Here is a 13,490-nt window from a genome sequence, read left to right on the forward strand (position 1 = left end):
CAATCCCTATCACACTCCACTCCCCTCCCTCTTATCTTGGCACATTTTAGCAACTCCCTAAAATACTCTGCTCATCTTCTTATTGCTGTCTCTTCCATTATCTATCTCCACCTTCTACCTTTTCTTCTCTACTTGATTCACCTCTTCTTCCTCTCTTAATTTCTTTCCAAAACATGTTTTTATTACTTTCAATTTTTTCTTTCATACTCTTACTCCATTGCACATCTGTATATACATATATATATATATATATATATATGTATGTACCTTAGAAACACACATACAGTACATATGTATATATTTTGTGACATTGGTGTGTGTATGCATACATATTTTGTGGCATGTGTATTTGTGTATATTTGTCTGTATACATATGTTTAGAGATCTAAGAGAACAGAACAAAAAGAATGCTGAATGTAAGTGCTATTGGCTCTATTATAAACATAATAAAGTCAGTTATGATTGAGAACAGGGTAAATTAAAGGAGGTTAACATTTCCAGGAGAATTTATTTCCATGAAAGTCTCATGTGTTGTTTGAATTCCAAAGGGAAAACTGCTAAAGCACAATTGACACACAGTACAGCATGGAACAACCGTCAGACTCACAAGTCCAACTTCCTTTGCTGCCAAGAGTCCGTTCACTTTTGGTTGTAACACATTTATTGACTACACAACACAAGTGATCTTGTTAAATGTTTTCAAACATCTCATATTAGGACAAAATCTATTATGAAAAAATGGGAAGCAAGCAAAAAGATGGACTGGCTTGCGTTTCCTGCTATGAATCTGATGTTGATGGTGGAAAAAAAATAAAGATATGAATAAAAAGAAAGAAAGGAAAAAAAAACGTAAGCAGATAGTCCACCTTCAAGCTACCTCCCTTGTGGCGACATATGAGCCTGCCTTTCACAAAGCTCTTAAAATGTTCAAACAACAAAATTTCTAGCTACAATGAAAAAAGTATGTAATTTCTTACACTCTAAGAGTTAAATACTTGAAGCAGGCTTAGGAAAAGGCAGGAGGGGGCTTGTGACATAAAAACCAGAGGCAACAATAAGTGGCTGTCCGTAAACCATCAAATATTACATTCAATAAAAAGATTAGCAATAATTCTCATACACTGATCAGAGTAGTGCAATTTGCTCTTTCGTATTTGCCAAAACATGGCAGGGAGTCAGCGTCCTGGGAGGGGTTCTGTCATCCGCCTGTCTGGTCACATAAATTTCCATATGGCGGACGGCAATGATTAATGTTGAATAATGGAGAGAAGTGGGACATAAGAGGTGTGGCATAAGAATGAGAGCAGAAAGAGAAATAGTGCTCAGGAGAAGCCTAAAGTTAGGAGCTTTGAGAATTGGCATTGGTGGAGCACTGGCACAGGTACTGGTAAAGGGAAGGGAGGTGCTGTATGGAACAGGGGAAAGTAGGTGAAGAAGGCTGGCACCAAGTTCTCTTGCATATTGGGTAAAACTGGGAGAAGACATCAATTTAGGATGTTCTGTTCATCAGGAACCTCTCCTCACATGGATTTCATGTGATGTAAAGTTCCTCATTTGCATGCATCCCTAATATCCTCCCACAGACTGTAAGGGGACCACAGACATGGTGTGAGGGAAGAGAGGCTGCAGAGCAACTTCTCACTGGTTTGTCCAATTCTTGAGCAACATCACACAACCTGGCTTGTCAGGCCATGACCACCAGCTCTAGTATGGGGGAGAATATGTTTAGTGAAAATGAAGACAGTTAAGAATAAAAGCATATTATGGGATAATGTGGCTGTTCAGGAATTGTATCACTAGGGTTCTGGCACAATGGGACTGTGCAAAGGTTGGCTAATGGCAGTGAGGAAGGTTGGGAGATGATTGTAAGAAGAAATATCTGATGGAAATGGTCGTGAGGAAGGAGACTAGGAGATAGTTGCAAGGTGGGAAGAGATGGTGGCAAGACCGTGGTCGTGTCTGGTTCTAGAAATGAGTTGGCCATGGACGTCTCACCTTAATTCGGTCTTGGACTTCCAGTCACAATTGGTCTTCACAGCTTCATGAAATCTTGCACAGAAATAACATACTTTTTTTCAAATTTTTTTGTCAAATAGTCTTCCCAGTCTTCAAACAAGATTAGTCCTACACAAAGTCTCTTAAATCACTTTTTAAACTCTTAGATGAGGTAACAAGCACTTGGACTTGGGGTTACACAAGGTCTGGATGCCGCAGCACAACTCTGGTTGGACAATCTTTTGCAGAACAAGCAAAACCTTACACGAGATCTGTCATAGTCTTTGTGTCTTGGACTTGTCTTGCAGTCTCTTCTCACACAATAGTCTTATACAAGGTAACAAACTCTTACTATAATCTCTTCATCATAGAAAACATCACAAAACATCATCTATTCTTACAATAAACACTCTATGTCTTGTAAACACTCTAAGTCTTAAGGTTTGACTCCAAGTCTTGCGTGAGGTATGGAGGGTCATATGTCTGCAGCCAATGGTTAGAGTTAATCCACAAGCTACCACGAGCAGCAGCAGCATGGGGAAAACTTGCAGGTGGGCATGGCCAAGCTGAGAGGTGTATGCACCCACAAGACCAAAATGTATTGTGGTGCCTGCTATCACCCATGGGTTTAACAGCTTGGGTCACCCATGAATCATCAAGAATAGGAGGTGCTACCATAATTGCTTACCTTTATGTAAATGGTTGGAAAGCTATACCACTGGCAGCAGCTAGACAATTTTGAAGTGAACTATTACTGCTTGACAAAACTACTATCCCAGCAAGTTACCACAATGCTAATTTGCACACCCATTGCCATGTGGAACATGGGGCAGCACCAACTGCCCAAAAGTCTTGTGTATTCTCGTAGTAAGACACTTAGCAGTAAGATGATATTGATCTACTATCGAATAAGATGAATCTTAAAAAACATTGAATATAAATATATTACATTCCTGTAAAGCTGCAACAACACCAGTCTGGCACCAAAGAATGAAGGGGATGCACATGTCATCAATGATATCATTAATATTATTATTCATTATTATACAAATGAAATACTCTCAATGTCCAAGGCAAACCTAAGACCTATTAAGTCAATATACAACCAGCTGGAAAAGAAAACACACAATAAATGAAGGAATCATCGTAAGCGACACACGGTCTGGCCTACAACTGGTTGTACAACATAAGGAGCAATGACTAGACTATGCCAACACTGCCCTCTGCCCCACCACACTTGGCACCAAACTATAAGCTCCAACCACAGGCCGGATTATGCAAGGGGTATCATTTAAAGTCATGTATGGTCTTGCCCCTCCAATGATACTATGTGGCACTCTACAGACTGCAAAGGCCTGACTGATGTACCTGTTTGCTGTAGCTTGGCATAACATGGCATGGAGGCAGTGGGCCCTGGTGGCAGCATGATGGAGCACTTAAGAAAAGGGTAACCCCTTAACTGTGATGATCAATATGCTAGGATGGTACTGTACCGGGACCAATGGTAATGCCACGTCAAGAAAACGCAGCAACACAGGCTAATTGACTAATGCCCAAGTGGTCCTGGGCCTTGCTTGTGCATGATATCACTTAAAAAAGAGTTCAACAGAGAGTTATATAAAAATCTAGAATTATGCCACACACCTAGGAATAATTAGAATATGGGAACATGTAATCCTCAAAATATAGGCAACCATTAAGTTAACCAAAGTGATCTCACATGGTCAAAACTGCAGCAGGCGGGACGTCATCTGCTCCCCCCTCACTGCTGCTACTGCTGGCCTGACTAGTGTGTGTCAAGCATGACACAGTATGTAGCAAGGCCTTGTGTATATTATGGTAAATGGTTCTGCATGTACAACTGTTGTAAGGCCTTGTGTGTAAAATGTTGCAAGCTCTTGCATAAAGCATGTAGCGAGGCCTCAAATGTAATGTGTGGGATGTTGCATTACTATGCATTATTTACCTTGACCATGTTACAAGGCCCTAATGGTGATGTGTACCAAGGATCTTTGTAAAGTATATGAAAAGCTCCTTCATTTAACATGATACACAGCTTCACACACAGCATACTGCATGATAGGTCCACCACATGATGTGTTACAAGGCCCTTCCATGTTCCAGGATACAGTGGTTAGGTGGGGTGAAGCTGCAGGTTGTGGGTATGAGCTGTGTGAAGGTGTAGGTTGAGGCCCTGCCACTATCACTAGGGTGCTGGGGTGCAATGGACGCCCCGCCATGGCTGCTGAGTTGAGGACCAGGCGGCGCACCACCAGGACTTAAGTAGGAGACTCCTGCCACAAAATTGTGGCTGGTCAGAATTGAGAGTAATGCGGTGGTCCTCAGATTGCGACGAAGAGCCACCACACCCATCCCCTATGTCATGGGCATGGTGGGTATACAGGCAGCAGCAGCAGCATCAGTGGACCTCATGAGTGGCATAGTCTTCGTGATGCCTTTACTTTGCAGCAAAAGCAAAAGGTGCTGAAGGTGATCCTGAGCGATGGAAATGTACACACTGCCACTTGTTATCACGCCGCTGCCACACTCGTGTTTCCTCACTTTGCTGCGTATGTGCCTGACCTTGCCTGAGTTAGGGATGGAAATCAGTACCTTTCAAATAGGTTTATAGATACATTAAATTGCACTTTCTAATAACTGTCCTGCATCAAACTAAGTTAATCAGATTTTATAAACTCACTGGGAATTACTAAACATTATGTATGATTCACAACATATTCTTACATCTAATATCATTGTTACCATACTGCATCTAAGGGTCATGCAGAATATTCAAACCAAGCCATTATTTCATATCACATTTGGATTAATAATACAACTGTATCCATCATGGAAAAGAAAATGTACACTGTATACCCTATACTGGAGTACTGGCTGCATAGTTATCTATAGTCAATACTTTAAGGACTTTAAAAATCATTCCTGCAGACCAGAGTCACACAGCAGTGTTTTATGTTTCAAGACAAATCTCCATTTATAGAGGAATGCTAGGTCACATATACTATTCCCAATTTCAACTGTTCTTAAATCCCTTCTGGACCACTCTTAGAACATCAGCTCTTCTTTTCTCTTCTCCTATGGTGGGGAGGGGGAGATAATGCCACTACTGTTTTCTTATGTATGCTGTAAAAGGCAACAAAAAGAAGTACAGTGAGGGGGATGGGACCCCCCCCCCCCTATTTTTCTCCCATGATGAGTCAAACCATTCTTTAACTTAGCCAACCCCTTACAAGAGGGAGAAAGGCCATTGGTATATATCCAAATACAAAACATCATAAAACTTAGTGATGATATAATTTGTTTCAAATGTGAATCCCACCACAATAGGTTTTTATTTGGGGCAGGCTCTAGCCATTTTTTGAGATGGCATGGTGCTTTGTGGACCAGTTATCTATAGCAATGAGAGTTAATGAGGATTATTGGTGAAAATGCAGACAGTCTGTTTTGTGTGATGTCTTATTTTATCATTATAATTTTTTTTAATACAGCACCTTAAGGTATATCTGTGTATTCCTGTTAAAACATTTATATTTGTGTTGTGATATGTATGATAATAGTCTATCTATATAACATATACCGTACATATAAGGTTAGGTATGGTAGGTGGGAGACACTTCATCTGAAACACATTTAACTCCTCCATCTGCCTCCCTTACATTCAAGTCTCTACCCCATATAGTGTCATAGGTACAATCACCCCTTTGTACAATCTTCTTTGCATTCATTCCCAGATACCTATTTCTCATTAAATTTTTCATTATCCTAAGGGCCTAAGACACTTATGTGCTTCCTTCAGTCCATAGTTTATCTCAACCCTGACTCCTCCATTCCCTGCTTCATGTGACCCTAAATATTCAAAACTCTTCATCCCATTTAGTTGCCTTTTATGAAATGCTTGAGAGACATAGTGGTAAATATCTTTTTCCCTCTACCACAGCGGGATAAGGAAGAGGCAGTGTCATAGAAGTGTTAAAGAACAGGTTCAAAGGAACTGCATAAATGAGGGAAAGCAGACATACAAAAGTAACACCATTCCTTTGAGACTAAAATTTTTAAATTCTAATATAGATGAATGAAGTGTGGCTTTAGTCCATAGGGGCACCCCCAGAACAGTCCTGTAAATATGGGTTGCATGTTACCATGCAGTCAGTATCCCAGTACAGGGAATAATAATAATAATAAAAATTATACATGCATAGCAAAAGGTCTTTTTTCCTTTTTATAAGAAAATGACCAAGTCAAAGCACACATCCACCCCACATCTATCCAAAACTCACTCATTGATCTTAGCACCTCATGGATGAAGAGTCATCCTTATCCCTTGCCACATCACTCAGGTCAAAGGCAATGCAGTAAGACACAGTGTTTCCATGGCAGGGCCTGCCAACTAGAGCTGGTTTACCCTGACTGTTTCATTATATGATAACCTACACCCCTTTTTTACATTAAAAATTTATGGAGCAGACAAGAACACCCCCTCCAACATTGTCATAATACTAATGATAATATATATATATATATATAAATATATATATATATATATATATATATATATATATATTTATAAATATATATATATATATATATATAGATGAGTGTGTGGGTGGAGGAAGAATAAGCGATTAAGATGGGCTGGAACTCCTTCATTGCTTATATGTTTCGACCGACTCGGTCTTCTTCAGTAAGCTGTCTACAAACAGTTTGGACCTTACAATTATACACCCAAGGACGGGGACATGGACAGGTCATCCCGCTGGCTGTCTGGGGATTCCCTTTCCCACACCAGTCGTATTTATAATAAATTTATTTGCTACCTTTGATAAAGAAACGAAACCTTCCCTGTCATTGATATTTTCATAAGAATTAATGTAGGCAGCTTCAACAGTCTTCCTCATGTTTCTTCTTAATCCCGTGTGTAAAACCTCGACCCCATCCCAGTGGGGCAAATGTCCAGATTGGTCAGCGTGCTGAACGAGTGAGTTAGATGTCCTGTGTGATCTCAAGTCTCGTTTGTGCACGGCTATGCGTTTCTCGACGCCTCGACCTGACTCGCCGTAATATGAAGATGAGCATCTACTGCAAGGAATGCGATAAATGGTACTGAGGGCGTTTTGGGGTAATCCCTTTATATTCTTAGTCTTGACAATTCTTCCTATATTAGAATTGAAGTCCTTGCTATTTTTACCCCACTCTTCCCAAGAAATCTGTCTATGCCTTCAGTTTTCCTAGAGTTAGGAACTGAAAATTTATTGTATCTTATTATTCTTGGACAATTGGACATTTGGTCTCATGGAGATGTTCCTAGCTACTCCTTTCAGCTTGTTAATCATCCCCCCTGGATATTCTAATTTCTTAAAGGCATTGGTTATGTAGGTTAATTCATCTTCCAAAAATTCCGCACTGCAAATTCTAAAAGCTCTGAGGAAGAAACCTATGAGCACGCCGGTCTTCACTTGCTCACTGTGTCCTGAGAAATAGTGCACAAAGTCGTCTCTGTTGGTGGGTTTTCTGTACACTGAGAATCTTACTCCTTCATCCCTCCTGTGCACCAATGTGTCAAGGAATGGTAATTTCTGGTCGACTTCCATCTCTACAGTGAACTGTATATCTTTATGGACTCTATTGAGTCTATCTAAATTATGTTCAATGGCGATATTCTCTGGTATTATTACAATAACGTCGTCCACATACCTTAACCACGTGGTGCCTCTACCCATGATCCTTCTATATTCATCTTCCTCCAATGTTTCCATAAAAAGACAGGCCAGCACCCCAGAAAGAGGACTTCCCATGGCGAGACCTCTGTGTTGTTTATATTCCTTACCATTGAACATAAAAACACCAAATTTTACACATAGGGATATAAGTTTAATATAATCATTCCTGGGAACTGGTAATTTGTTATTACTAAGATTGTCTATGACTCTCTTAGCAGCAACTAACGCCTCCTCCACGTCGACATTTATGAACAAGGCCTTCACATCATAACTGGCTAACTTCTTACCATGGAAATCGAAATAGTTCAACCTGCGGATGAGGTCAGAGGAATTCCTTAAATGAGCATCACTTATAGACCCAAGAGTTCCAGAGAGTGGTTTGGCTAGACGCTTAGCCAGCTTATGCGGAGCACTCCCGATCCCTGAAGTTATGGGTCTCATAGGTATTCCTGTTTTGTGAACTTTTGGAAGGCCATGCATCAAGGGGGGTCTTGGGGCCTTTTCCAACAAGCCTAACAATTTCTTACCTTTGACAGATTTTCGTAGGATATTCCTGGCCTCGGTCTTAAACTTCTCTGCTTTGTTGTCCGCATTTCCATCCGGTTTTCTTTCGTAAGTGGTGTGATCATTCAGTAGATCTAGCATCATATCTAAGTAATCACTCTTATTCATAACAATCACACCCTCACCTTTATCCGCTTGGGAGATTATTATGCTATCGTCATGGCTTAATGTGTGTAGCGCCTCCTTATATCTCCTCAGAATAACACAAATGTTAGATTGGGCTAGGGCTTTGTAGCAAGCAACCACCCCTTGAGTAAAGCCCTTATCCGCATCAAGATCCCTCCACTTATAGTTGCAGTTTATGAACTCGTTGAAACCTTTTCCTTTACCTCCGATGTCAAACTTTAAACCTAGTGAGAGTACTTGCTTTTCTAACTCTAGGAAAACTGAAGGCACAGACAGATTTCTTGGGAAGAGTGGGGTAAAAATAGCAAGGACTTCCAATTTTAATATAGGAAGAATTGTCAAGACTAAGAATATAAAAGGACTGCCCCAAAATGCCCTCAGTACCATTTATCGCATTCCTTGCGGAAGATGCTCATCTTCATATTACGGCGAGTCAGGTCGAGGCGTCGAGAAGCACATAGCCATGCACAAACGAGACTTGAGATCACACAGGACATCTAACTCACTCGTTCAGCACGCTGACCAATCTGGACATTGGCCCCACTGGGATGGGGTCGAGGTTTTACACACGGGATTAAGAAGAAACATGAGGACGACTGTTGAAGCTGCCTACATTAATTCTTATGAAAATATCAATGACAGGGAAGGTTTCGTTTCTTTATCAAAGGCAGCAAGTAAATTGATTATAAATACGATTGGTACGGGAAAGGGAATCCCCAGACAGCCAGCGGGATGACTTGTCCATGTCCCTGTCCTTGGGTGTATAATTGTAAGGTCCAAACTGTTTGTAGACAGCTTACTGAAGAAGACCGAGTCGGTCGAAACGTATAAGCAATAAAAGAGTTCCACCCCATCTTTGCTTATTCTTCCTCCACCCACACTCTCATATTAAATGCTCTTTACCCCTGATAAGGAAGGTGGCTAAGTGAAATCACAGGCCCACTATATACACATTAAAACCCATAAACTCCCCCTCTCATCTCAGCACCTAATGAAGATATCGCTATCCCCTGCCACATTGCTAAAGTCACAAGCAATGCTGAGACACAGCTTTCACAGTAGGGTCCAACAGCCACTCAAAAAATTTCAGAGTGGATGTTGTTTGCTTCCATGCCCTTACAAAGAAGAAGGTACTACTGTATGTTAAATAGTGTCAACAAATAGAACACTAAAATCACTCTTGTGAAATAAACAAGGTAAATAATTTACTTACTTGTCCATATATTGTGTGAGTCTGACATAGGCAATGCAAGCAGCATCCTCTCCCAGTAGATGTACATGCGGGCTCATGATCATCGTGCTGAGTGCCTTGCAGTTCTTCCCCAAAACTGTGAAACAACAATTTTTGATTGAGCTTTCTGTTCAAAGGATTCTTATAACTCATCAAGCACCTGGTATATCTTACTCAAAATGTAAGTGCAGATACCTTACTCTTTACTATAGCCAGTGGCTTACTTTTTACCAGTGTAGTATACCTTTCTTAAATTATTTGAATTTGTATATACTTCCTTAATTTATCAGAATATAATGCTACACCAGGTACATTCAAATACCAAGGGCTTTTTCCCCCTTACAAGGGAGGTAGCCAAAAAACAGAGGCATAAAAATCATTCCCAACCATTCCATCCCCAATACACTCCACCCTCTACCCTCCCCCTTATCTTGGCATCTCCTGGATGACGGGTCATCCCTGTATCTTGTCCACTGCCCTGGGTCAGAAGCAGTGTTGCAAGACACAGCTCACCCACAGCATGGCAGCTTCATTAAATCGGTGACCCCCCCCTCTCCATTTCCTCATGCAGAAAAGGAGAAGACGGGGAGAAATCCCTTCGGGCTGCATCAAAGTTTTCTCACACATACTACCTCACCCCCCCATCCCCCCCCCCCATTCCACCTCATGCATCACAACATCGTCCATATACAACCATTTTCCATTCACCCCTGTCTTCTGTCCTCTCTCGTCCTTCCTCAACAGACATTCCCCTCTTCCCCAACGCCCATTTCACCCCATCTATCCATCTCATCCTAGGTCTCCCCCTCATGTTCACTCCTTCCACATCTGCCTTCCATACATTTTTTACTAGTCTTTCTTCACTCATTCTTTCCATGTGTCCAAACCATCCCAATACTCTTTCATCCACCCTATCTCCCAACTCCCTTACCAACCCTTTTCTCTTCCTCACCTCCTCATTTCTCATTCTATCCAGCTTAGTAACTCCTATCATACTTCTCAGACACCTCATCTCAAACATATTCAAACTCCTTCTCTCTTCCTCTCTCAATCAAGATCCTCCCATACACCTTCCCAACTACACTCACACTTGTCCCCTTTTCCCTTGTAGAGTGGAACTATACACCAGGTACTGACTCAATTTTAAGGAAAATCCAATTAAATTGAAACTGGTGTAAGGGTTCCAATAAATCCCAATTTATTTTCCACTACTTAGAGCTAAATTTTGTCAAAATACCTGGATGATAGATATTAACAATATAAAAGTCTCCACTAATAATCAAAATCTAATGTATATATTTAACCAATGAAAAAGTACAATGAAAACCAATCAATACAACTGTCCAACAATGCAATATTTACACACCACAAATATATGATACAAAACGTATGAAAGGTCAACATTAAAATACTCCAACATGAAAGCTGAATGGCTTCAGTTACAAATTGCTGACTCTTGGAACATCTCACTCAAACCTGACATAGGAAAAATATTTTTAGGGTGGAATTGAATGAATGCATTAAATCTTTTCATATGGCAGAGAAAGTCATGGTGGTGATGGGAAATATGAATACTGAAGTAAAAGGCATTTTGAAGAAATGAATGGTACCTGGATTGAATGACAATGGAGTCTAATTGGTTTTTATGCTGCATGTGATATGGTTGTTATATATTACTAATACTAAGAATAACTGTTGCCTTTAATTTCTCTGGTTGGAAACTGCAGCCCTACAGTGCCTGGCAATGGTCCTCAGAACCTTTAGATCGTACTGGGAAGAAATGTTGGACTTCTGTGTTATATTTGTGAGGCAGTTTCTGTCACTGGTTTATAGTTGTAGGAGGGGAGCAGTCTCAGGCTGTCAGCTCTCTTTATGTGAAAAAAGGGAGGAAATACAGTCAAAGGTGATAGAGAAGGATCTTGGGGTCAGTCTGAAGAGTAAGTGTCATCTCCACATGGCTGCATTTCCAGATGGAGTTGCAGGTGTTACAGGTTTTGAAGACTAACAGCAGGGAGATGTTTTTAACTGACAGTTATCTTGCAGAACTATCACTTGTAAGTGCCCACTATTGGTCCCTCAATGGAACAATGAAAGAAATGTATGAAGCAAAAGTTGTGTCGATTAGTATGTGACTAAACCAGAGGAAATTTAGATACTTGAGAACCATGTGTGGAGTCACATAAATTTTATGCAAGGATAGGTACAAATGTACAAATTGAATTAGAAAATTAGTAGAACAAGCCAACTGGTTTGGTCATATTCTAAGAATGGATGAGTCTTTGGTACCAAGAAAGCAGGGATTTAACCAAGGAAAGGGTGGATGGATGATGCTCATGGTCACAACAATGGATAAACAAAAATATGTGTGGGTGACAAAGTGAGTTGGAGAAGGAAGCACAGATCATGGTGACGATCTGTTCTCTGAGAGGAGTGAACCAGGGATAAACTTGTAGCACTGCTGGGGAAGTTATGTGGTGCAACTTTCATGTGGTCATGTTAGGATTGAATGAAGGGAATTAAAGATGAGAGTGAAAGGGTTGAGGGTTTCTCCCTCATGTCTAGAAACCTTGCTTTGCAGGAAATGACATCATACATTTGAAGATGGGGAATCAAACCAGTAATTAAATTACACATTGGGGTTAAATAGTAAGGCCATGTACCATTACTTTGTATACAATTAAGAAAATAAAAAGTACAAAAACTCATGTATAGTTGCCTACATTTCAATGTGAAGTCTACCTTCATGTCATCTGGGTGATGGCAAGTAGTGAAGTGTTTATATTGAGAGTACCATTAACAAAAATAACTCAAATTATCAATGCAGTGCAAATGGTATTACTACCAGTCTTCAGTGGTGTAAAAAACATACAAACTATCCAATGCCAAAAGAATTGCCAAAAGAATTGCAAGCAAGCACACAGGTAAAATAATATCTAATCAGTATAATGTTCAATATTAACCTTTTACTATCTCTTTGGCAACAAACAGTACAAATATTTTTAAGATATAAAAGAAACTATGAATTTGTTGAATATATTTACACATAGCATGAATTTTGTTACTCCTAATATATCTTTATTCAAATGTATTACAAATATGGTACAAGAAAGACACTGAGGAAGGGTCAAGGGGGTAATGCACTGATGGCCTCAACAGCTACCAGGGGATTTATTGGTCCTTCTATTTCTAGCTACTTCATTTTGCAGGTAGTGTTTTCTGTGTTCAAGATAGATACATATACACACACATGTATATATATACACATAATTGCAAAGATATATATCGGAAAGAGATGACAGTAAAAGGTGGAAATGTATTACTCGACATGACTATAGAATATACAATGACACCATGGGTAAAAAAAACCCACTAGATTTAGAAATAAAGAACCATTGAGACTTGATTTATTATTTATGTCAGAACCTGAAACAGAAGACAAAATCTAATACAAGACACCATTTACAGAGTGATCACATACTACTTGAGTTACAACAAAAGGAGGAAATATATACAAAGAGAAATGAGACACACAAAAAGAGAAGACTGATGTATAGTAAAATGGACTTTGAGAAACTTCTGAATTTTTTTCTTAAAGAAAACTAGGAAAAAATCTACAAGGAACAAACACAAGTGGAAGACAAATGGATGATTATTATGAAAATCTACAAAGGAGTAGATAAATATGTACCAGAGCAAAAACAGGAACACATGTATATTAAGTGCTGGTTTAATAAAAGGTGCAGTGAAGTGAAAGACAAGAGATAAATCTTGGAAAAGATGGAGAAAAGACAAAAAACCTAGAAGGTGGCAAATATAAAAGGAATATGTAAAAATAT

The 13,490-nt window shown here is 39.8% G+C and overlaps 1 protein-coding gene across 9 annotated transcripts in view; it reads right to left on the minus strand.

Annotated features, from left to right (window-relative positions):
- Window positions 1–488: 488 nt before the first annotated feature.
- Window positions 489–13,490, minus strand: part of LOC143038551 (calcium/calmodulin-dependent protein kinase type II alpha chain-like) — a 267,801-nt gene continuing 254,799 nt past the window's right edge. For all 9 annotated transcript variants that reach the window (XM_076207890.1, XM_076207894.1, XM_076207897.1 and 6 more), the window contains 2 exons: window positions 9,637–9,751; window positions 489–4,583 (listed from right to left, as the gene is read on the minus strand). In XM_076207890.1, the coding sequence (XP_076064005.1) occupies window positions 4,454–4,583; window positions 9,637–9,751 (245 nt within the window). In that variant the 3' untranslated portion in view covers window positions 489–4,453. The remainder of the gene's footprint in view (window positions 4,584–9,636; window positions 9,752–13,490) is intronic.

Source organism: Oratosquilla oratoria, chromosome 24, assembly GCF_046742065.1.
Source record: "Oratosquilla oratoria isolate Oo_2021 chromosome 24, ASM4674206v1, whole genome shotgun sequence".
Taxonomy (NCBI): domain Eukaryota; kingdom Metazoa; phylum Arthropoda; class Malacostraca; order Stomatopoda; family Squillidae; genus Oratosquilla; species Oratosquilla oratoria.